The 26,381-nt window shown below is 44.5% G+C and overlaps 1 protein-coding gene across 3 annotated transcripts in view; it reads right to left on the bottom strand.

Moving 5' to 3' along the window:
• Positions 1 to 25,763, bottom strand: part of MAPKBP1 (mitogen-activated protein kinase binding protein 1) — a 101,286-nt gene extending 75,523 nt beyond the window's left edge. For all 3 annotated transcript variants that reach the window (XM_018082658.2, XM_018082660.2, XM_018082659.2), the window contains exon 1: positions 25,354 to 25,763. In XM_018082658.2, coding sequence (XP_017938147.1) covers positions 25,354 to 25,470 — 117 coding nt within the window. In that variant the 5' untranslated portion in view covers positions 25,471 to 25,763. The remainder of the gene's footprint in view (positions 1 to 25,353) is intronic.
• Positions 25,764 to 26,381: the final 618 nt, after the last annotated feature.

Here is a 26,381-nt window from a genome sequence, read left to right as displayed (position 1 = left end):
GGGACAGTTCCTTCCTCCCTTATCCTACTCAGTCTAATTACATCCTCCTCCATTCCCTCATGCCAGACAGCCCTGGCATGGCAACTGCCAGCCCAGCAGGCCAAAGCAGCAGAAAACCATGTTCTACTTCTTGTTTTCTGTTTGTTTTTCTGTTTGCCAGCCTGGGGAAAGCCACAGGAAACTCAAAGCCAGGTAAAAGAAAAACTATCCCTTTCACTGGCAATCCAGGTACACCTCCAAAGCCCACTCTGCACTTGGTGGTCTGGAAACATCTGGCTCCTCTGAGTCTTTAAGAGGAAGAGAAACCAAACAGGAGCACCACCTGGTTTGTCTGGACACTCTAATCTCACCAACAGCAAAATGTCACACTTGCTCCACCTTCCTCTCTCACTCTGGAGTCTGTGGAGGTCCCCTGCTGCTTTGCCAATAGACAATTTGTGGCTATGCTAGGAGGTGGAAAGTCTGCCTTTCTCCTATGGTCAGCATATAGCTTGACATAAAAGCAGCTCAGTTTTCTTGTCCAGTTACTCTGCAGCCAGTGAGTATCTTCTGGCCTCCAACAGATCACCTGTTCCTTTAGAAAAAGACAACTATCAAGGCCACACCTCTGGTATTGACAGACCTAGTGCCACATAAACAGATACCTGTATACAGAGACCCATAACTAACTTTCTGGAAAAGGCTTTCCCTCTTTTGCTCCAAGTCTTAGCTTTAAAAAATACCTAATTTAAAGAATCCAAAAAGCAACCCTACAAGCCTATCCAATGGATGCTCTTACAACACCTTTACATGATAATCCTTGAGTATTAAAATAACTTGCATCAAAAAGGAGTGCATATAAATTTAAAATGTGGTCTTATGACACTTATGACACTCCCACCATCCTACCCACAATATACCACTGCTTTATCCTCATGACCAACCTCCAGACTAGGTCACGTAAGGGCAAGAAATAGTCAGTCACCTGTCACAAAACTTGGCAGAATGAAAAACATTTCAGAGTGAAAAAACAATAGCTAACAACACAGTATGAACTGGATTCCTCTCAACTTGCCAGCTAAAATGAAGAAATTTTTAATACAATTAATTAGGGCAGAAGTACATCAATTTTAGCTTCCTAATCTGGAATTAAGATTTGTCAGTAAAGGGAAAATCTGTTGATACAGGTCTGCCATTATCCCACTTCTGAAGTTACCACTTACAACAAGGTAAGAACCCAGTTCCTCCTGTGGTAAGGGCAGTCTCCAAGTCCTACACAGCTGTAACCACTGCCATTTATACAGGTCTCCCAAGTGGTACTTCAGAACATCCCAATCAGAAATAAGTGCCCTGACACATATTTCCAAGTCTGATCTGAGCTAACCACGGGGAGATCTGAGATACTGGGTGCATTACCAACAGCTGCCATGTTGGCCCAATTTGCATCCTACAATCATGAGATATGTCACTGCTTGCTCAGGCCGTCACAGGCAATTAATGGGCCACCTCACCATCCTCATCCAAGCCTGGAAACAACTGCAAGATTAAACCTGTCATTTTGTGTACCTAAATTAGAGGCAGGAGAGGAGGCTGGCTATCTGCATTTGTTACTTCATCTTGAGGCTTCTATTAATAGTATTTGGCACTTTCAGTCAAGGTTCTCTACATGACTTGCAAAAGTTATTGGATCGATCCACACACACCGTTCTGCAGCTCACCTTGCATTGCCACTGTGCCATCTGTAACCACTCCATCTCCATTCCTGTAAGGTCAACTTTTATTCAAGTTTGGAAGATGAATACACACCCTTAGGCACCAAAACCTGTGCAGCTAACATGTGTCTTGCAAAACCTGATATTTACCCATTTTACAGCCTTAAATCTAAATTTGGCTACTTCGAGTTGCACAAATGTGTGAAGAAATTTTAATGTCTAAGCAGATTACTTACCCTGTTCCTTCCACATCAAATCCCAACACTGCCAGATAGGTAGGACCAAACCAGTAGAGCCCTGAATTGCAGGACTTGAGGTACCAACAGGTATTCATGGCAGTCAGGCCTTCCCAGAGAGAAGGGCTTCACTGCAGCCCAATCCCACCTGAAAGTCCAAGGGCATATCTGAGAGCAGACCTTGCTTTCATCAGGCATGGTCCCACAAAGCACGTGGGGAAAGCCCATGCTTGGGTGAAAAAGCCATGCCATCTCTGCCTTACTACCGAGATGCAGATAATCCTTTCAGAAAGACTGGCCTAAACAGTCCCTACCAGCCTTGTTTGGCTTTTCAGGAAACAGTTGCTCCTAGGTCTCAGAGAGCAAGTGTGAGCTCTTTTTGTTGTTTTGAGGAAGTTACCACAAACAGTTGCTTCCATATGCTTAAAGGACAACACAGAAATCTCTCAAGGATCAGCCCAACTCTCAAGGATCAGCACCCCTGCAAACACCTTCCTTCTTCCCATCATTTGCATTCCTTTGGGACCAATTTCACCCCCTTGCAAACACTTTCCTCCTTCTCATTGTTTGCATTCCTTTGGAACCATCTATGCTGGCAAAGCCAACAGCAGGTACAGAAGGCAAACACTGTGGGCTGCACATCCAGCCAACATGCTGTTAGAAAGCAGTAGTAGACACAGCCAACACAGCAATAATTTCCACTAAAACAGGTGTTCGAAGGGACAACCCAGTCACAGTGACAGTCCTGCCTGACCTGCGCTCACAGGTACTCTCCCTACAGCTGCACTGTTTTACTACTGAACCACTGCTGCCAGGTAGGAGCTCCTGTATCAGTGCCTGTTTGCCCACGAGCAGATTTCCCCAGTCTGCCTTCCTCTTAAAGAAAGAGAAAAAAAGAAAATTTCAAGATAAAGCCATTTTTAACCAGGTATTCCTCAAAGAGTTTCAACTGTAGGCTGAATGGTGCTGCTACTCACTCCATCATCCTCCCCAGCCCAGCAAATCACTAAGTAGGAGTTCAGTAGTATTTCAGCCCTTCATTCCTGTATTCATATGCTAAAGAAATTAGAGTTTTCTGACTTGATCACCTCACCTCCTGCTCTCTACATTTTCTTTTGGGCCCAAAATCTCATCATTCTCTACAAGCACAATTTATTTAAGCATGGAAATAAAGAAGCAAAGCATTTGAGAGGATGTATGCAGTTCTCTGGTGCTCAAAATGACAGCCAAGGGGATAAAACTGGGGTTACTGTACAGAGCTGCCCATATGTCCAAGTATCTACGGCATTAGGCAGGAGGCTACAGCCTGGGAAAACCATGTCCTCCAAGCAGGTACATCTGCTCGAAACTTCATGAGACTGGCCATCTTGGATCAGAGACCAATATCTAGCCCTGGTTCATGTTTGCATTTGCAGGCATAAGTGAAGGAGAAAAGTCAGGAAGAACAGTATCATAAAGAAATGTACCGATAAAGTTTAAGAGCAGGGAAAGAAAATTTAATTCTTTGTCACCTCCCATCAGTCTTCCAGTCTCAAAATTCTCAGGTTTTAACTTATTTCAGTAGAATTTTCTACCATGAACTTATCCACTCTGCCTACAGAAGCTTAGCACTCACAGCATCTTTTGGCAAGGAACTCCATAGATCTGGTATATTTTGCAAGAAGAGCCATCTTTCATTACTTGTTTTAAACCTCCCTTCTAATAGTTTCATTTGGTGTGCCTCAGTTCTTGTACAGGAAGAGACAGTGAATAGTCAGTCCTTACCTACCACCTTTAGGTGGCTCATGATTTTGTAAAGAGCTACACTATCACCCCAAGTCATCTGTGTTCCAAGTACAAGAGACTTCACTTAGTTTATGGTTCTCCTAAAAGCCATTTCATATCTTTCAACCGTTCTGTGAACCACCTTCCAAGTCCACTATATCCTTCCTGAGATGAAGGAGAAACACCAAGGCTACAGACAGCTTTCCAGGTGTGGTCACAGGAAGTGTTTACAGAGCAGAATAATATAGTCTGGTTTGTTCTCCATTTTTTCCCCGTTAATACCTTACTCTCAATCTGCCTTTCTGGCATCTAGGATCATTTACAAAGAACAACAAAAAGGTCGCCCTGCTCAGCAAAGTCACAGATAAGAACTCCTGCTGCTTTGCATTTGGAAACTTATCCCTCATTCTCTCCTGTCTGCTCCCCTATGGAAAGGGAAATCCTATTCCTGAATTAACGGTTTGATTTCAACATGCCCCTTCCTCTCCATGCCTTTGTGAGAACTTATTCATGAACAGGAGCATCATCAGAAGGAGTTCTTGCACCACAAGTATTCCATTCCATTCCACAATGGCTACTCAATAAATGTTCACAACCAGACATTCTATTTTAAAAACCTTCCCATGGGCCTGTGTGTAACAGAGTTAACATTTCAATCCATTTAATTAAGTAGAGGCATCGAGTCAGCATTAAAAGACAACATCCATCAGAGTTCATCTATCATCCACTGCACAATGAGCCTGCCCTCATCCCTCCCCTGCCTGAAAGTGGGCATATTAATAATGTATGTCCAAAGGCACGCACTCCTGAAAAAGCAGTGGACACCGAAATCCCTGAGATACATAACCCACGAGTGTTACTTTGAAAAGCCTTCCTTAGCACATCAAGTAACCAGTTGCAACTAAGTAACCATCTTGCCAGAGGAGTGGCTACATAATCATCTGTTCTTTTGCCTTAAAAAAAAATGCCCTTACTGCTTGACTTGAGACCCCAATGCTCTTCTGTCTAACACACTGACACAGGGAGCTCCAACATCAGGCCTGTGTTTCACAACATGTTGTGGTTTTCACGTCTGTCTCTATATTCTGCTCTCAGTTTTCAGCACCTCTGCATGCACTCCAACATGTTTTCCACGCTGCTACAACAGCAAAGTCGTATCAATGCGCTCTGGCACCCAATACGTGAAAATGCTGAAAATGTAGCTGTACATTGTCAGCGTCAGCATTTAAGAAATAGCTGTCTATCTTACATAAGTAAAACTTGATACAGAGTGCCAAATCTCACAGCTGGTCCTGTTTGTACCTCTCTCCTGCTGCCCCCGAGATGGGGCAAAAAAGCACGTCTAACCTCCAGGGACAGCGCACACACGTTGTAGGCTCTAATCCACCGTCTGAACACACTGTCTGATCTGTTACTGCTGCAGAAAAACAAAGGCTTGAAGTTTTACATTTAGCTCTGTTGAGCTTAGTTTGGCACATTAAACACAGAGCACTAATTACAGTATACTGTTCTACTTAAGGGGCTGTCAGCATTTCCACTGCAAAGCCTTCATTTCAGGGCTTTATAACACAGCTGTGAAATATTCATCTTGCACTAGAGCTTGACATGCAAAAGTCTGGCTTTGGCCCAGGTTCCTCTGCCTGTTTGTTTTTTTGGGAGTTGGGGTTTTCATTGTTGGTCTGGCGGGGGGAGGGCTGAAGATGAGTGGATGGAATTAACTGCAGGAGATATTTGACTTGGAATTAACTGCTGGGAATATTTGACTTACAAAAGCACACAAACAACAAAACCACTCAGCTCTATAGTTGATGTTTGTATCCAATGAGTTCCCCCGCTTTTGTATATGCATATAGAATATGCACTTTTAAATTTCTTTTATACATATATATGTATATATTTTAAATTTTTTTTAAGAGGGTTTTCTATTCTCTCTCTCCTCTCCAGCCTGAGCCTTCTGTCCCTCAGCATCCAGACTACTGTCCTGACAAGCCTGGAGACTGAAAATATTCCACCTGCAAAAGGTAACAGTAGTAAGCCAAGCTCCAACACATGACCAATTCAGAACGTCGCTGCGCTAACAGAGCAGTCTCCACACCTCTCGCTGTAAGCCTCGTAAGTCCTGCTCACAGCCACCACTGCAGACTCTCACCAATTGCCTAATTGACCCTCCAGGAACTACTCCAAGACCAACCAACTGGTTTCATGTAACACACCACACAGACTAGTTGCAACGTTTTAAGCTGTTTCCAGCCAATGCCCAGTTTAAAGCAGCAGGGAAAAAAGGATTCAGAGCTATGTCTGATCATTGAATAAGCCCTCACATTTTAACCAATGTAAAAAAAAAAAAAAAAGACGGGGGGGGACAAAACAAAACAGAAAAACACCTGACCAGAACATGATAATCCGCAACAAGCAGTTGCCAATTCTATGCAATTTGATTTCAAGTTAACCACTTCAAGAACATCAGGGAACAATCTCCCACAATGTGAGTTATGAATGGCACTCCTTGGCACAAGAGTAGTGTGGGTAGAAACCAACTTTCCCAAAGGTTTTGAATGCCTGAGTTATGCGAAGCAGTACATTACATTTGTAAACCTGCATAAATGCAGAGGTGGGATGGGGGGTATTCCAATGGAAATGCTGGGCCTCAGCTCTAATGGCTCTGCCAGGTGTCACTATAATGGTTGCACAGGGGTGTGCACACATTAATTAAAAATTAGCCAGACAGCTGGAAGAACAGGGAACAAATCAACGAGAAAGGGAACACGAGCAACTCAAGAGTCCCTGCAGGCTGTCTTTCCACATCATGTGTGCGTGCATTTGTCCACCTCTCCACAGAGCCTCTCCTGCCTGCTCTCCCCTTCTGGCCTCCCCACCGTGCTGGCCGCTTTCAGCCCAATTCCAGCTGTCAGGACTGCATTCCTGACCCGTCAGCCCCAGCTGTCAAGGGCTACGTGCTGAATCTGCACTCTGCCTTCTTCCTCATGCACCTGGAGAAAGGCAGTCCCAGAGAGGCCATAAATACCATTGCATAGCCCCAGGGAGTGGGTGGGAGGCTATTAAAAGCACCTCTACCAGGAACCATAGCGAGGGAACTTATAACTGACAGCAGCACACATCTGCAAGTGTCTCCATGTCGTGCAAAAGAGGATATGTAGAGGGTTAATTTCCTATCAGCTTCTGTAGCACAACCTGCCATTATTAAATAATTACCTACTGTTTCTTCACTTAACACAAGCCTGGTCCACCAATTTTCCCCATGACCACGTCAAGGTCCAATTTCTTCTTAAATACTGCAAGGATGAGAAGAGGCCCATGTAACCTTACTAGCCTTGGTTAAAGGCATGACAAGCAGTGGTTTCTCCTCCTTATCCCATTCAGTCATAATTCTCACCATAAAAGCAACCCCAACTCAGACTTTCAGGAGATTTCACAAAACCTTCAGGATATCTGAGCTCCAGAGATACACGGGTGGTGAAGGGACAATGGGTGGAACGAGTGTCAATTGTCCACCGTTGCCAATGTTGTGATGATGCTATTTTGACTTTGGTGCGGGAAATTTCTTTTCTTGATGTGAGCAAAATTTGTGAAGACTGTGTGATGAATGTATGAAACAAATAAAAAAAGAAAAAGCAACATTAAACAGGCTACAGGTATTGCTGGCACATAAGGGTCAATCCTGATTTATTCCAGACTAAGCATCTGCACATGGAGTCAACTGGAGCAGCTCCACAGGCAGTCGAGCCCTGTGGAACACAACAGAGAAACACATCTGTGTGGGCAGGCTTCAAAGAAACCCTTCCTTGAGCTCTTGGGACCTGGAGTTGTGCAGGATCACTTCTTCACAAGAACTGGATTTTTCCACTTTGCAAATGTGCATTACTTTTTCACAAGGAAAGAGAGCAGACAACATACCAGATTTTACATAGAGGGTGCTTTTGCTCTCCCATATAGGCAATTTGTCCAGTGATTTTCTTTTTTCTTTGTAGTAGAAGATGGAATCAATTCACTTTTCCCTGCGCCAAGAACTACCTATACAAGGATTAGGTACGTGGGAGAACTTGCAACACTACCCTAATCTGTCTGTGTTACATATCAGTCTCCTCTAAATCCATGCACAGGGCTTGAATACAGGCAAAGAAAGTGCTTCAGTGAGAGGAAACAGAAAACTAAATAAATAAATAAATAAATAAATACAGTTCCCTTGGGCAGTGTTTCAGTTACTCATATAAGGGTTTGAAATCAAGCAGGAACAAATGGTTCTCTCAGAATAAGTTAATCATCAGTTCCCAGATAGGAAAGGCTCTTTCCCTCTGTTTTGCCCAGGTTTTAGCACTCACAAGAAGCATGAGACAAGAACAAGGAAAAGAGCCAAACAGGGATGTGGGCACAGGCTGGCAAGGCTGCTCCCTCTGCAGCTCTGAAAAAGTCCTCCTCTCAGTCTCAATCCTGAGCTGAGCCTGCTGCTAAATGCAAACAGCCAAAGGTTAAAAGTCCACAGCTTCGTGGGCATCCACTCCAAGGAAACCATGGCAGCACCACATAACTCCTGACTCTGGAGAAGTCAAACACAGGGGCCATAACACAGCACTTCTAACACTGATACTGCCATGGCAAGGAGCTCCGTCCTAAATCACCTCCTGCTGAACTCCATAAACAACGCATACGCTCAAACTAAACTTGGACATGGGGAAGACAGACCAAAAGAGAGGGAGAAAAAAGCCTTCCCCACAGTTAACTCTGCTGAGGGGAACCAGAGAAGGAAAGCTACATCTCAGCACCATGTTACAATCCCCTTCTCCTTAATTTCTTCACACTGGGGCTTATTTTTGGTATGAACGAATCTGTGCACTGTTTGACAAGGCTTAGGTAGGGGAACTTAGTGGTCTATCTTAAGTCTAAGAGTAAAAACATACAAACTAGAGCTATGTAGGATGAAGAAAAGCCTTTTGATCAACCTGCCTGAGGCAACACTCGTAATTCATTTGTGATTTCTTTATTTAACCATAACCCCATGCTGAATCAATCCATTTTTATCCTTCACCAGTGATTAACACGGTCATTCTATCCTAAAAGTCTAAGACTGCCATTTCTAAATCATTTCCCTAAGCTCTCATCCCTACTTACCCAGTCCCCATTGCCAGGAAGGCAACCACATCTTCTAGAGAAGGGCAGTGTCTTAAAGAAATGTCTTAAAGATACTGTAAGTCTGTTAAAGAGACTGTATGTAAAAGCTTCATATTTTTATGCCCAGATTCCTTACACAGAGCACGTATCTGTCTCCACCACAGGAAGTCAGAAAGTTCACCTCTCCTGATACCTGAAGGATCTTGCCTGTAACACCTGAACTGCTCCATGACTAGACACCTTGTCTTCCTATTCATTCATCTCTCTAAGACTGCTGTGCCCCCATGGGGGAAAGTACATACCTTCATCCTCAGCGATATGAAAAATGGTTTTGATGTAAGCTGATTTAAATTATATTTAAAAAAACATATACCAGCCGTTTAAAAGATGCTAAGATTGGAATAAATATAACAGGAGGAGCAGAATGAGTATACAGCATTTGTCACACAGACAACATCCCTACTGAAGGAGGCAGGAGGTGAAGAGATTTGTATTCCATCTCTTCCTAAACATTGTCTGAACTATTTAGTATCTGATTCACAGTACTTACAAGAAGTCTCAACAAACATGGACTCCTCTTGTACTTACAGCAGGCAGCAACATGTACTCTCAGACAGCTTGCAATCTATAATCAGGTATAAGAGGACTAGGTGGTAACATCCCACAAACATTGAGGTAAAATGTCTTGATCATGCAAAAAATTAGCAGCAGAATTAGGAATAACATCACCTCGCTCCCAATTTCCAGCAGCTACCCTGTGGACCATGCTGCACCATTGCTGTATCTCACTCCTGCTTAAGGTCAGGGACAACATTTTTAAAGAATGCTTAAAAATGAGTCAGAGGAAAGCATAAGAGATTTCTTTATTTTGCCCAAACCAATCAGGATATACAGAAGGAGCCACTTGAGCTTCCTGCCCACCCCTAGCCAACACTCACTGCCAGGCTCTAGGCAATCCCTTCCTGCACTCTTCCCTGTCCTCTGCCCTGAGGAATAAGCTTCTTACAGAATAGCCTTTATCATCTTGCCCTTCGTGCATCCTAGAATTAAGAAGCTCTTTGCATCTGTCCATCAACATGCATACTGAGCACCCAAGAGATTCATCCTGTCAGCCAGAAAGGAGACCACATCCCCCAGGAGAAGTGATACATAGGAACATAGGCCAAAGATTGAGAAAACAAGAGAACAGCACAAGCACTGACTCCCATCATCTCTTTAACAACCTTGATGCCACTTCCTCCTGTTCCAGTACAGCTGAAAGTCCTTCACCAGTAACACAGTGTCCCAATCACTGCACCTGCTGCTCAGCCACCAACACAGACAACTCCAACAGCCCACACGTGCTCACTCAGGTACACACCACTGAGCCATCGTTCTGCTTCAAAGATGCAAACTGCTACTACGGGAAAGGCAATCATTGTCCACAGTCACAGCAGACGCAGAACTCAGATCAGTCTTTTCCAAACAGTTAATTTTTTTTGCAAGTTTTATGACCTAGACTCAGCACCCCAAAGACCTGAATAACTCCCCTGCGAGTCAACAGCAAGAAACACCATCAATCCTCTCTCTTTTCTGTACACACACACACAGAGGAAACCACCACTAAACAATAAACCGCAGAGAGGAAAGGTTATAAAGATAACTACAAAGCAATCCTAAACAAATTCATTAAGTCATTCATTCAGCCCACTTTCCTTCTTCACATACCCTGCCCTTAAATCACTTCCTCCTGTGATTTTTCCCAAGTACCTTTTCAGTTTCTTTTCCTGTAGGAAACAAAGTCTGTAAACAAGGGGTACAGTAGTCCAACATAAGCTGACTTACTGAGGAGTTCCTTAAAGGTGACTTACTAGAAAGAAAAAGGGAATAGGCTGCCATCTAAGTGCCTTAAAAGCCTAAAACAGAGGGAGTAACACTGGAAGTCTCCTCTAGCTTATGTTTAGGCTCAGGACCATGGGTAACTGGTAGAATTACCAAATATGAGAACTGAGGAAGTAAAACCACACTCAGAGGAAACAATTTTTATCCACAGACATAAAAAATGTTTTGTTTTTGTTACCACATGGCTCCTGCTGTACTTCAAGAAAGCAAACCATTACAATAACCACCATATCTTTGCTGCCCTTGTTTAGAAATTCAGAAAGCCCTAGATTTAGGCACACAGCCAACTTCTGTTCCTTCAACACTTCACAAAGTACTGCTGTTTTTACATGTTTAGTTCTCAGCAAAAATTGCTGTTGTAAAAAACAGAATGCAGATTACAGAACTCCAGTCTTCGGCAGAGATTCACTTCTCCTGTAACTTTCTGGTAAATAGTTTTAGATGCATTCACCTACTCAGAAGAATCTAGCAGAATCTGTCTGGTTAAGAAATAACTTTGAGTGACACATGTAGTTCAGAAATACCTGAACTACAGTTCCAAGTACATTTCTGCAGTTCAAACAAAAGATATAATAAGCAGGCAAACACTTGAAGGACAAGCAGTAAGACTGAACAGTAAAGCAACTCTTAAGAGTCAGAACATCCCTGTTGACTGACATTTGTACTGAGCCACTATGTTAAGTCTGCTCAAACTGTATTTCATGGCCTCCAGCAAAAAGAGATCTATCAAGCTTCTATGCAGCTTGTGTCCTCTCCCTGCTGTGGTGCACTGGCATCTAGGTAGTGGGCAACTACTGGATACAAGTTTTACTGACACCCCTGCACTAGAACTAGCTCCTGGGTGAAGCCAGGCTGTAATTCCCATCACTGACCAGAGAAGACGTGTTGGATGAAACGGAGCTGATGGCTTGTCAGAGCTGAAAGAACACAGTTGATGATTTGGACTCATAAAAACAATGCAGAAGGAAATGACTGTAGAGAATTATTCATGGAGCACTGAACCCCAAAAATGTCTCCATCTGTCCACAGTCTTGCCTCCCTTCTTCTAATTGCATCAGTCTGTTTAAGAGAAGACACTACTTCTACCTGCAAACCTTGCCTCTCAAGTCTTCAGAACATTGCAGATTGACACCTGCAATAGAGCACTTAGGAGGCAATATTGTGGAAGGATCTGTTTACAAACTAGCCAAAGAAGCATTTGGAATTAGCATGAACCACAAGCTGCAACTGGCTCCTCAGTGTTTATCAGCATTTTCTGCTATTTCTATAGAGGTCACTTCCTACATTTCATTTTAGGTGAGATAAAAATCTATTAGTGACAGAAAGGACCACAGAAGTTGGCACAATCTTCTACAGCAGTCAATATGTCACAATATGGTGATAACAGCAGCTCCACAAGTACCTGGACTACCTGTCTAATAGTTTGAGTAGGAAAATGTCTGACAAAAGTTCAAGAAAACTCAGTCACAAGAAACTAAGAGACTGTCACAGATGAAACTCCGTGGTATTGGTGGACCAGGTTGCTGCAAACTGAACCCTATGGGATTTCAGACAGATGTTCCACCACAAGAGGAAAAAGCTGAGCAACCTTCAAGCAGGAATCCAATGCTCCAGACCCAAGTACTTAAGCTCTTCCCTGGAGGCTAGCCATATGGCATCTTGTTATTGCTTTCAGCCACCTTCTACAGCCTTTTCCACTGAAGATAGAGTATCTGGGAAGTCTTCTTGAATCAGTTCTAAGGAAGGGAAGCCCTGGGTGTACCACTTCTTCTATTTATACCAACAACATTACTGCAGCAGTTCAAACATATTTTATATATAGCTCTGTGGCTTATTTCCAGGCAGAAGTAACTCAATGCTGGTGTACATATGTTTAGACCACAGCAATTGGAAAGAATGTCCCATAAAGTCTGTTAACTGCTGCTCCACCACGACCAGAACAGGCTCTGCCACTGCAGAAATACAAGCTGTGATAGGGGAAAAAAAAAATTAAATGTTATCCACCCAGAAGCTAAGTAAGCCAGTTGCCACCTGCACAGCACTGACAGACTTCCACTATAGCCCCAACAGATTTATAGCTGTAAGTTAACAGCCAGCTCTTGTCACATCAAGATATAGTGTCTGACTGCCAACAGACCACGTGGAGGTGACCAGGGTGTGGGCCAGCATAAGGGCAGACATGCAACACACAGAGCATCTGCCCGTATCCACTTGGATTTTAAAGTAATCTTATAACCTTAAGAGTGGACAAACAGGAGATAGATTTGCACAGCTCTATTTGCAAACTCTGTACTGAAAATATCAGTAGTGCTACCATATTTTAATGAGTCTGACCGTAGTGCAGTACCCATAAGCTCACACACTGAAAAGAAAGCAGAACAGCAAGGAGCAGGAGCCCTGGCCCAACATCCCAAGAGTACTTAATTCAGCGCTGGTTGCAGGGACCTCAGTGACACGTACATGAGAAAGGTGCCTGCGAGGAACCCCACAGGATACTGAGTCCAGTGCTAGGCCGAGGTTTTACGTGACCTCCAGTAAGCCAAACTGCAAGCAGCAGCCCACAGGGAGACCAGGTGTCTGCTAGATTCCCTCTCCTAATGGAGGGTCCTTCCACTACGACATGTAGACAAGCACCAGATGATAGTTACCATGCCTTTCACCAGATTGTCTCTCTCATGGGCTTCAAACACAGCTCTGTCAGTCTTTCCAGTATACATTAAAACAACCTTTCATCACATTTTTCTCTGCAACAGCTAAATACCAGGGCGCAGAGGGGGGACAGATATGGGATTAACATGTTCATTCTTAAAAGAAGCTTGCCTTTTCTTACACCTGAATCCAATAGAACTGGACTTTAAAGAGTAGGAAAGCATAATCAACACCTCAGAAGTATCTAGAAAGGCATGGCATCTTTGGTTATGTGATGTGGAAAAGTTAATGACCATCATCTCAGGCCTCTGTAGAGATGGGCATCTCTTCCCCCGGGTATAAATAACCCAGCTTTATTCCTGCATAAACCTGTTTGTAAGTCCAGAGATGAAACTGCCCTTCCTGAACGTGTCAGGTCAGCATTTTGTTTGGATCAGAGGAGGCTCTGTCAGGGAGCTTTTAGGCGGGAAGAAAAGAGGAAACCCATTTTGGGGATGATGACAGGAGTACAAAGTAAAAATGGTTAAGTGTTTATTTGGTGTGTGAAACAGGGAAAGAGAAACGGTCTCTGTTCCAGGCTTCCCAAGAACACATTCAGGAAACATGGATTAATGGACAAAGTGCAGCTGAGCTGGTCAAAACAACACGATGAAGACAACTGCATGATATACATATAAGGTATGCACACAATAGAGTTAGGTGAATCATCACACATAGACTGATCTTGCAATCGGCCACAGAGGCACTTATCTTTATATCCATTGGGTGAAATGGAACTACTCACATTCATACTACCTCATGCAAAATTAACCACACGCTTCAGTACCCACAGGAATGGTGCCAAAGTTTGCATTCAGTTTTCTTTTAAAACCTTCAAGGTCATCACGACTCTAAAAACGTTAGGAAGGGTTGTGCAAGACTGTGTACATTCCAGCTGAAACACAATACCAGTGTCACTTTATAAGCAGGGCAAAAGAGTGGGCTCTGAGTTACAGTACTAACAGGCACACTAAGAAAAGTAACATACACTCAACCAGAACAGAATATGTTCTTCCTATCAAAAACATACACACACAGAGAAAAATAGAAACATACCATCCTCTAACCAGGCTCCAGCATTTAAGTATGCTCTACGACACAAAATCCTGCTTGGCAGCTGTTTACAGTACTTTCCTTTCTGGGGATCTGAGAAAAACATCCAAATGAAATCACTCTAGAGAGCAGGAGAGTAGGACATGGGACAGAACCCAGGCAACAGACCTGGATGCAAATTCCTCTTCCAGAGGGATGGCCACATTGCATAGGCAGTGTTCCCTCTGCTGCCTGGAGAGAAGACTCCCTCCCCAGCAAGGGAAACCACCCACTTCGACATTTTATAATGGATTTTGCTTCTAAGCCCTTCCTTCTGCCCTAACTACTTCTGCAGCTACATTCATCACTGATGATTTACAGTTCTGCCATCTCCTCAGCATGAGAGCTCCTCAACTAAACTAATTCCAAATGCTACACAAACATGCTTCAGGCCCACAACTCCCTTCCACAGAGCCCAGGGCAGGAATACCAGCTTCGCTCTGTCTGGACAGTCACAGCACTCTTTACATAGCCTCCTCCCTTCCTCAGCCAGGGCTGCTGACTAAGGACAGCTGGGTTGCTCCTCCCAGTACAAAAGGCTTAAGTGCCAGAAAAAAAACAGAGTAGAAAGAGATTCTGTTGCCTGCTAACAAACCTTTAGGCAGTAGGTGATGAGTGTTCCCAATTGTTTTAAACCTCTGGAAAGCACTGACAGCAAAACTAAATGCCTTATCACAGCAAGCACTCTCCTTTTCCCAGCAGAACATCACAAGACTCTCCACAGTGAGCAGTATTTCTTAACTCCTGGTGACCTCAGTTCCCCAGGTGCCCTGTAAAACACTTTTCTTTCACCAAAGAGGCAAATTTTCCCAAACTAATGACACAATTCAGTTCCCTTGGTGAAGATGCAGAGCTGAAAGCTGCCCAGCACATCTCATGCACCATATCCTCTACCACAGAGGGCAGTGTTACTGCTCAGGGCAACCTGGTGGTCTCTCCCAGCCTTGCTGGTCAGCCTGGAACCTTGGTCACCAGAGTTCCACCATAAAGGTCCAGACACTGTCTGAAGACAATGCAGACTCTGAGCATATTATAGAGGGTTTGTCAAGACTAGGAGCTTGGTTTGTCTGCTTTTCTCCGAACGTGTGTTTAAACCAAGCAGCACGGGCTTATCCAGAGTCGCAGTCCCCCAGGCAATGCGGGGCCTCCCCAGGCACTAGGTACCCACAGCACCGGAGGCAGGGTCAAGGTGCCCCTCCACAAGTGTGCCACAGCATCTCCATGGCCACAGGAGGCCACAGCACCTGGAAGAAGCCAGGGCAGAAGCTGTGAAGTTCCCAGCAAGCAGTGAGCAGGTAGGCCAGGCCATGCAAGTACATTTTGGGTGTTGGGGAGCCCACTGGCTCTTGCTTCAGCAGGCTGTGCCATAAATCAGCCCTCTGGCCATTTTATTAATGGTCATGATTACACACTAACGCTCCTGTGCAGAACCTAGAGGAGCTCCAATGCACCAGAGACAGTTCAGGTGCTGCATCTTCTCCCCCACCACCATGCTCAGTTTTCCACTCATGGCTCCATCAAAAAACTATTTATCGCAGGTCTTGGACATCCAAAAGCTTACTTGCTGCCCTGCTACAGAAAACGGGCCAAGAACTTCACAAAGCAAGTATCCATAAGCCACCCACCACAACAGGGATGCAGGAGACCTGCTCTTTCAGAAGTTACAGCCAAAGTCGTCAGTGGTGAGGAAGGTGAAGAAAACTGCCTCTCTCCCAGAGTTCCTCACCCTCATTCTTCCCCAGCACCAGTTACTCACGCTGCTGATTGCGTGTAAATACATCTCAACAGCTTAGCTTGAGAAGCCTGAAGAGACAGGCAGCACAAGCCATGGATTATCAGGGAGGAAGATTATCCTCCCGGTGCAGAGGAAGGTGGAATCCCAATTTCAGCCTCAAAAGCAGGTCAGGCTTTTAGAAACAGCTACATCCATTGAGGGCCACCACAGACCCATCAGAAATATTTGTTAATACATTTTATTAAGAGCCCTTTACGTCATCTTGTCCCCATTCCCTTCAACCACCACTCCCATAGCAGGGTTTTGAGAACAGGCTGGGCAAACACTTTCCACCAGCTAGCCCTCACAGTTGGGCAAGATACACAGAACCATTTCTGAAGCATGTCTGGTCATGATTCAAGCCAAGAAAATTAGATGAGTTGGGACAAGATGGGCTTAAGCAAAAAAAACAGATCCCAAATTTGTCGGTTCCAGTTTACAGTCAGCAATGCTTTTGGATCCAGCTGCTCGAGGAGGATGACACCCCCAAAATAGGTTTGAAACAACTGCACTTAAGACCACTATATCTAGTTCAAAACTGGGAGATAAGCCAAATACAATGCAGTTGTTTTAAAGCCCTGGACGCTGGGACACTTCGCAGTAAGTGGAAAAGTATCCTGTCTGTTTTACACTGAGGGAAAAAAGAGGGTCAGACACAGCTTGAAGAGCAGAGTACAGAACTCAAAACCTTTAACTGTATTAAAAAAAAAACAAACCACAGCTGTTTCAAGGTTCACTCTTTCTTTATACAGTTCAGCAGAAGGGAAGCATTGGTTAGGAGCACGAAAAACATCACTCTTAGCCCACACAAAGCTCTTGAAGAAAAGGCTAATATTGATGCAATGTAACTGGCAGAAAGAAGCCCTTTCACTGGTATAGTTTGTTTCTCTGAGGGACAGGATCATTCAACAGATGCTTCTGATGCGGTGTCACCAGCTTGCTGTGGGAGCTCAGCTTGCAAATTGTTTCTAGCATAGGCAAGTGCTTAGCCAAGTACACCCTGACTTATGCCCACTCAGGATACCCTCAACACCACCCCTATCCCCTTATGGTCCCGGTCACAGCCTCGCAGCACGACTATGGCTGAAGCACAGAGCACAGCAAGTTCTGAACACCAGGAGCTGTCACCAAATAAGGAGGCAGGTCTTGCACACATTCCTTTCATCCTCAATCCTATTCAATGTTTTAGCGACTCTAGCATCTAGATTGCATTAGGGACTGAGGAATGAACTCAAGCTCCTTTTGTGCAAAGCCTGGTTTGAGCAATGGTGGGGTTTTTTATCTTTTTTTGTTTTGCAAATGAAAGCAAACAAGACTTCAAAGGCGACCAGCCCCTTATGCTCTACTCAGAAATGAGCAAGCAATTTCAAAGTCCTTGGGAGAGCTCAAAGGCTACCACTGTTGAGCACAGGAGAACAGCTAACACTTCAGTACTGGCACTTCAAACAATTGCCCTATGCTGGGCCTGCCTGTCGACAGGGAAGGGTTTCTGAACAGGCAGCACTGTTCTTCGCACTGCCTATTTGGGAGAGAACAGGAGCAGAGAGCTTTACAAGTCTGTATCCTTGAACCCATTGATACTGTAACGATGTTGCTTTCTCCTTCTTTCAGAAACTTCTCCATCTACCTGCTCTCAAGCCATTTGTTAATGTTATGACTCTCTACTACTGATAATCTAGTTTCCTCCAGAGGAAGGAATCTCTTTTGGATCCATGATGGGGGAAATTTCAGCCTAACTACGCAAAGTGTCTGGGAGATGCAGAAATTAAAGAAGTATCACTGTAAGGAAGGAATGCCATTGTTAAAATGTCATCAAGTAAGAAATCTCATATTAGTTGTTATATCACATTACCCTTCTTAACCAATTGTGAATTTTAATATTGTATTTGGGAGAACAAGCAGGTTTGGCTTTTATTGCTCTTGACTTGGAAACTCTGAATACAGTAGCAGTTCATAGTCTTCTACAGTACTATTTTCAATCAGTTTCCTCAGAGTAACTAACAACAGTACTGGTCTCTTCGGACATGAGCAAATGTACAAGGCTTAGTGGGGTTTCCACAGCTCAAATTCTTACGGTGCTTAATCTGCTTGAGCCTGTTGGAAAGTCATCATCACCAGAGCCACTGAAATCATTAGTGACAATGGAACAAAGTCAGCACTTACAACAGTACAGTTTGGGGACTTTTAAGCAAATAATCTTAAATGAACACAAGTCCTCCTCACATAGGAGAGGTGATAAACATCCCTGGTAATCTGCAAAAAGTTGAGCTTTGTGACTAAGGCTAAGATTTGGCCTTAGAAGATCAAGATTCAATGCTTAGGTCAGCCTCAGCCTTCCTGTAGGAGTTTGGAATCACATCTATGAACATACAAATATTAGCAATGTCAAAATACTTGACAACAACATTTTTGAATACAGATCACACAGCACAGCTGATTACAACAGCTGCAGGCCTCAGTTGTATTTTCCTTGCACAACACACAGGCACATGCTCAGGGCAAGGCTGTGGTGAAAGGAAATAGTTGAAGGTTTTTCTGAATTGCAGTAGCCACCCTTTGGTGGGTACAGCCTCAGCAGAGCCTGCAGGGTTTCAGGCACAGGGACCAGCCCACATCTGGAGCTGGAAACCAGCGCAGGGAGCATGTCATAACCCTGCTACGCATGTACCAAAGCCCTCAGACACTTCCAGCTGTGAGGAGGCAGGTACATCAGGCACAAAGGGAAGCCTGGAGTAACTGAAGCTGGCCTTGGTGATAGTTATTCAAATCTTAGCTGGGATCATTCAACATTAATGTCAGGGCTAAGCTCTGTTTGAATGCCATGTAAGTGCCGCTCCTGGCACCAAAGATCAACACAAGAGACCTTTTAAGTAAGCCAAAGACTAGCTAGTACACGGTGTTTGCTTTCACAGTCACAGAGAAAATTGTACCAAAGTTAATCAAGCAACTTCTCCCTAAGACCTGATGAACAGGAAACAAAATATCTACTTCAATTTGCCAGGCCTTCAAAATGCTGACCACCACTTTCTCAGCCAGAAAAGGAGGTAGTGCTGTGGAGTTACTTTCCACTAGACACAAAGGCGAGTAAAACAATATACAAGTCCTTTTACAGGTGCTTGCAGATCCTTGAAGACACAAAAGCAGATTATGGCCCAGCCTGGCCTCACTTACAACCATTACTTCAACTGTTCTGCCCTCCTGAAACAAGCGAGGTAATACACCACAAGTAGAACCAAGCACACAGCTAGTGAAACAGATGGTACACAATGAAGGAGGACTCTTTCCACTATGTCTGTCGATGCCTTTCTCCACCAGCCCCCTTGCACCACAGTGAACAACAGCTCTGACTGCAAATGTACCACTGCAACACCTCTGCCACCTTCCTATCCCAGCCAGGTCTTTGGCAAACACCACATGCTTCACAGCCCACCACAGAACAGCCCACAAGCAAAAGGGGGTCATCAGTCTGTAGGTGTACAGCTTATCCAGCACAGCAGGACAGCGTAAAACCTGCTTACAAGCATCTCCAGACAGGTTAGCTAAATCTCACATGCCTTCTCAGAATACCCAACTCATCTGAGAGAGATGAAGAACAACATACAAGGCAACACCACAGCAGCTCTAAAAGACCATCCAGGCAAGCAGGGTATGACCACCCAGGGGAAGCAAGAACCATTTAAACCCACTAGGCAAATGACCTGGTTTGTGTTGTTCATGCTGACTGCACCCCAGCCATTAGCACATCATCACACTTCCCCTGCTATGGAGAGATTTTCCCTGCTGTCTTTCACAGTAAAGACAGCACATGATTTAGGGGTGGCCAGAAGGGTGGATCTTCCTAGCAATCAATCTCCTTTCAAGATTGGCAAGAAGGATCACAGTGGTTCATGGATACAGCTGCAGGCTACAAAACCAAATATGTTGAATTGTTATATGCTTTTATATCCACCATTCTCCAAGAACCAAAAGCCATTGGTACTGCAGCTCACCAGCACAAAAACTTCGGCTTTGATACGCTCTGTGTATGTAAGTCACATTTAATACTCACGTTCAGACCAGGAGAGCTAGCCAGATCACCCTGTATTTTCAGGACAAGGCATAACATTCATGGAGTGAAGAATGAAACAAGGAAACCTTGTGTGTGAAACTGTTAACAGAGTCATCTTGAGCACCATGTATTGGAGGATGGAGTAAGGGGGACCAGAGCAGACCAGTAGGGAAGGATTCACCCCCTGAGCTATGACACTCTCCATTGTTCCACTGACTCTGTCCACAGATACAGACACACCACTGAAATGCAGGTCTGGCTATGGAAAAGCCAACCAGTCTTTGTCCTCTGCTTTAAGGGACACTGTTATAAGCCTGACCAGAGACAGACATGAAATCCCTCCTATCTCTGGACAGCAGGCCCTAAACTGTTGAAGCAATTGGGTGTGTTTAGATTATGCAGTGGAGAGCTGTGAGAAAGATCTCAAGCTATCAACTGGGGCCAAGTAACATTCATGGATGATGAAGCAGAACAGGCACAGCAGCAGACAGCCAGACAAGGGTTAGATGCATCCCCTCAGCTGTGCCCCTGGCTGCACTGGTCCCAGGGATGGTGGGCTGAGCACTGCTCAGACTGTAGCAGAATGAAGAAGGCCAGTGGGGCAATACTGCACTGAACAGCTCCTCAAAAGAACCGTCATTATGTAAAAGACCCTTCCAAATCCTGCCAAAACAAAAACAGCATCAGACAGGCTGCTCTCTAACTACCCACACAGTCAGGCTGCTCAGCCCCACATCCAGCTCCCTGGGAAATATTGCCGACGAGGAACCCAGGAGGCTCTGCTGCTGCAGGGTCAAATGGTTCCCAAAGTCTTACAAAGAATTCCGCTCTGCAACAAGCCTCAGCCTATGTGATTTAATAGGAAGTGATGATTTTTGATGCATTTATACCAGTGAACTAAACTTGTGTGGTTTTTGGTTCTGTTACAGTTCAGGTTCAGCAATTCTCAGCTGATCTAGTTAAGTCTAAACTGAATCATGTTGAAAGCCACGATATTTTCAAACAAAAAGGACTGTGTACTGAAGGCAGGAAGCTACAGTCAGGCCAGAAACATGACTCCACTCTCCTGTGTCCAGAACAGCTTGTGGTCCTAGCCGAGCCCTGCAGCTTCTCCGGGGATTAAGAAGTTGGAGAACTGCATTGGGAACGCAAGGGGCACAACAAGACACAAGGGGTCTCAAGCTTCCATGGATCTGCTTCCCTCTTAAATCTGTGAAAGCTCTCTGGCAGGACACAGAGGTACACATACTTGTTTCTGCTGGCTGGTAGTAAGAGACCATGCCTCACCAAAGGAGGACGAAAAACCCTGTCCGGAAAACCCGGAAAACTAGGAGCAACTTAGGGCTCATTTTCAGAAAAAAAAGCTCTCCAAAAGGTCCTGCAGAGTCACCCAGTCCAACCCAGTATCATGAGGCAGGAACAGCCACTCCAGCTGTACACGTTCATGTCCCACTTGGAGAAGGGGCAGACCACAATACAATAGTTCCTGTGCAGAATGACTTCGTGCTGAGGAATGTCAGGTTTTAGTCAAAGCACTCTTTTTAAACTGGCAACTTGAAATATTTCTGGCTTAGAAAAAACAGGAGAGATCAAAGAAACAAGCATAAATTCCAAATATGTTTCTTTGATTCGCTGGCTTACCGTTTTAGGGAAAGCCTGTAGCAGGTTTTGTAGCAATTTGTTTCTAAGCTGACATTTGTAATCTGGTTTGACTGAGGATACCAGAACACATACACCCTTCCCCCTCCCCAAACAGACACAGCTTTCTCAGTTAAAAAGAGGTTTATATTTACAAGCATAGAGCTCAAGAATACAAACAGCCCCTGCAGGAACTGTACCTGCTCAGGTACATTACTTCTGTGAGCAGAGAGAGAGTTGTGTAGCCAAGTCGAAGGGTACTACAGCAAACAGGACCTTTTAACTCTTTGCTTCCCCACTGTCCTGAGAGTGCCACTCATGCAGGGTGATTCAGAGGCACTCAGTGCCCAGTTTTTAACCCCATGTCTCTCCTGGAATCACAAGCACCGTGACCAGAGGCATGGCCAGGTTTCTGGCAGGGCCAGTAATCCTCTAGAAATTGAACGCGCTCCAACCAACTTATCTAAGGAAATTTTAGATTCCAACCGCCACACTGACACGTTACAAATCCCAACAGTCAACAGGCCTAGACTTAAGTCACAGTACTCTATGTCTATATTGGTTCAACACAAAAAAACAGATCTGGAAAGGACAGAAAAACTGGATTCAAGCCATGAACATCAGAAGACAAAAAAAAAGCCTACACATAAAACTAGTCAGGCACCAACAAAAATCAGGACTCCCATTAAAAAAAATAGTTTCAAAAAACAGCAAAAAAGCCAAACACTTCATCCAGTTTATCAAAAAGTTTTATTTAAAGAGCTTCCATTCCTCCTCCACACCATTTTTTTTAATACCCTTGATTACCTATTAGCTCCTTAGTTTTACTCCTATAGAGATCTCCTGGAGCTGTACAGTAAAACCATGCATTAATTACAGCAAGAAATAAGTCCTAATAAAAGTCACAAAACAAGTTCTCTCTTGTACAGCTCCCAAGTAACACACTGCATGTCCTGCACCGCTATCATGCAAAATATCTCTGTGTACCCACACTCCCCCTTTCACAGCAATGCACAAACAGGTCTCTGCAGAGCCAGCCTCCCACAGCCTGCCCACGTCCAGCCCAGCACTACACAGCTGCCTCACTGAAAGGAGGCAATTTTCACAGGCCTTCTCTTCAACATGACAAACTGCATAAGGGGTCTGTCCCTAACCACCGAGACAGCCTGGCAAGCCTCACACTGACAAAAGAAAGAGTAGGACACCAGGGACACTTTCCACTGGAAGGGAAAATCAGCACATGGAAGTCTAGCCAGTGCTACTGAGGGTGCCTGTCCATCTTAAATTAAGTAGCTCATTGCAATAAAAGCTCCATCAGCAGAGATGACCAACTTCATAGGCCCTTCCATGCTTCCATGTGACCAATTGCATACATCTCTTGGAGCAGTCATTTCTCAAGAAGTCCAAGAGACAAAGATGCCTGAAAAATTCCTCCCTGCAGGTCAGAAAAGATTCCTCAGGAGCATATGATGCTCAGTTTTAGTCCCAAGGGATTTACACTCACACCAAATAGCATACTGAGATCTGTTTCCTGCTATTTTAGAAAAATCGAGCTGCTTCTCACCTTGGAAAGCAGAGGAGCAGACCCATGGCAGAGGGATAACCACATATGTCAGATCTCTGGTAAAGGGCCCACTCCTTTTTGCCCTGCCTGCTCCTTTGCCTGTCCCACTGAAGGCAGACCATAACTCATTTGAGCTAATTCAGAGCAGATTACTTGAGAAAACCAACACCAGCACCTAACTCCTAATAATGACAAATTGATTCTACCAGCAAACTCCCCAGCAGTTCCTTTGCATCTCACTGATTAACTGCTCTTATTAGTAAGGTATACAAAATCTAGCCCTGAAACCCTAATTTGATGGTGCGGAATGAATCCATGATATCTCCAGGGGCTCAGGCAGCCCTGACAGCACACTGGGAAACAGCACAAGGGATAAAATGGAGCTCTTCTAAAAGGCACATGTAAGGAAAACAAAATGAAATATGTACCAGAGAATACCCAGGGTGTGTAGCAACAGGTCCTGGCCCTGAAAAGGAGTGTGCAGACCACAGAGCCAGAATCCAATTCCCACCATACTTGGGGAGGTATAGGTGGCTTTTGTCTCTTCCAATGGAAGTCTCTGCAGAATACAGACAGACCAACCAACTACTCTTCAGCAACAGCTAGAAAGTACATTTCACTGGCAGTCCACAGGGTGCATTAAATGCAGCACATGCACACGCCGAGGTCACGCACAAGCACTAAGGGCTCTCCTCTAGACAACTTTGAGGAAGCCATACAGGGTTTTCTCTAGCATGGCAAGACAAGAATATTGTGTTCCTTGGTATTAAAGAGCCATCTAAGGGAAACTTGGACCTGAACCAGAGTTCTGAGAACAGGATTTCATGCTGGGGACAGACAATTTTTAGGTACAGTGCCATTTATTTCCTCTGAAGTTTTACACATGCTCTTCAAGAGATAAACTTTGAAGCATTACTGTGTTGAGACCAACAAATGCACTTTGCAGACATGGATTACAAGCATTTCTTATTTATTAGTGAGTCTTCTCAAAAGGGGAGGGATTAAGCTTTCTATTTATGGAGAGAGAGCTGCACAAAGGCTGAGTGATTTGCCCAGGGTTACAGGAGAATCAGTGGCAGGGACAGAAGAAGGTGCCCTGACTCAGAGGTGACTTGTCAGCACAAGGCAATGCCACCCAGCTCCTGTTCTCCCTGAACCTGAGTTAAAGTCATCGTCCTTTCCTCATGACACTAGTCAATTCCCAGTGAGTGACTGTCTGTCAGGAATTCCTCACAACACCAAGAACGATGGATTTTTCTGGTAGAACCAATTATATCCCATAGAAGATATCCCCAGGGAAAGGTGTCTGAGGTGCACAGCTGAACACAGAAGAAAGAACATCCAGGCCTGTGGAACGCAAACACCAACAGAACAGACATCTCCAAGACATGTTTCGCATCCTTCATCTTTCAGATCATCCTTCCCCTCCCACATGTTCACAGAACATCCTTTGCAGGGTGAGAGCAACTGCTTACACAGAACAGTTTCTGCATCCTTAGCTGCTGGTAATGCAGGTTAGCAGTTCATAACATGGAGGAAGAGGCAGCATTATATTTCTCCTATCAGTCATCTGTAACAGCTCTACACACTACAGTGTGGGAAATCCCAAAAGCTTTCTGATACAGACTGGGTACATACCACAGAAGCAAAAAGAGTTTCAGAAGAGAAATAAAGGTTTTAGCAAGGATCTGCAGCACAGCGAAGATCCCAGCTAAAAGACATACCAGTCACAGATCAGTGTCCCTGTATCATTCTACAGTTATACAGGTCTCCCAAAGCAGCACTGTCAGTATAGATGGAAACTCAGACAACAAAGTTTAACCACGCTAGCTGCGCCACATAGCACTCACCTTGCTGCCTATATCCTCTCGCTTGTTCCCAGGCTTGCTTCTCCTCAGCTTAATGGAAGGGGAGCGAAGTAGATTTTTGATCCGACTTGTTATCGTAGACCCTTCAACCGACATCATCTCCAGGTGCCACAAGGGTATTCACCCCACACACAGACACTGGGGAATGAGCCCAGGTTTGAGGCAGAAATACCGATGTCCTCAGCCTTGCTCACACTCGTTCACATATCTCTCAGCGATTCTGCTCGGGAACTCCACTCCTGTTACTCTGCAAAGCTATTCAGAGAGGCTGGCAAACTTCCTTTCGCAGATTCCAGAGGATCAAATCAGCAGTAATCTAAACTGAAAGATGCACCCGTGGGTCAATACAACACTCACAATAAATTCTAGCCTCAGTCTTTGCAAGAAACGTAAACTCAAGAGCTTATGATAAGGATGGATGCAGCATTACTATTCTCCAACGCTTCCACATAAATTATCATCCATTTAGTATCAATTAGCACATCTAAACCAGTTCCCAAATCCAAAATTTAGATGTTTTACACTTCAGTATCATCTTACGACAAAGACAAAAATTCCCACCATTGGAGTCCATTAACGGAGTCTATCCAGCCCCTTGCTTTTGCTCCATGCTCATCCATTCCACCTTATGTTTCACAGTCTGGAAAGCACAATACCGTACTTGACTATTAAATGCCTAGTCGCAGAAGCGCCCCGAGAATACACACGAGAGAGTTTTTAACTCTCAAAAATTTATCTCCGCTATAAGTGCATACAAATATATAGTGTGCGATACCAGATAATAAAGGCACATAATGTTCCCACAACCCCCCACCCCCTATTTATGAGGTGGATCATGGAGGCACTACAGCTGTGCCAACGATTACAGACCCCCGGCCAAAACCTTCACCTTTCCCGGAGCGCCGGGGGTGAAAGAGGGATGCAGTCAGAGCCTGCAGTGAGATATCCTCCCGGCTTCCGTGCGAAATGGGGGCGGGGGAGAAAGAGAGAGAGAGGGAGGAAGGGAGGGA

Source organism: Manacus vitellinus, unplaced genomic scaffold, assembly GCF_001715985.3.
Source record: "Manacus vitellinus isolate BGI_N305 unplaced genomic scaffold, ASM171598v3 scaffold_6_pilon, whole genome shotgun sequence".
NCBI lineage: Eukaryota > Metazoa > Chordata > Aves > Passeriformes > Pipridae > Manacus > Manacus vitellinus.
The sequence above is the reverse complement of the archived record's forward strand: the minus strand, read 5'-3'. Positions and strand labels throughout refer to the sequence as shown.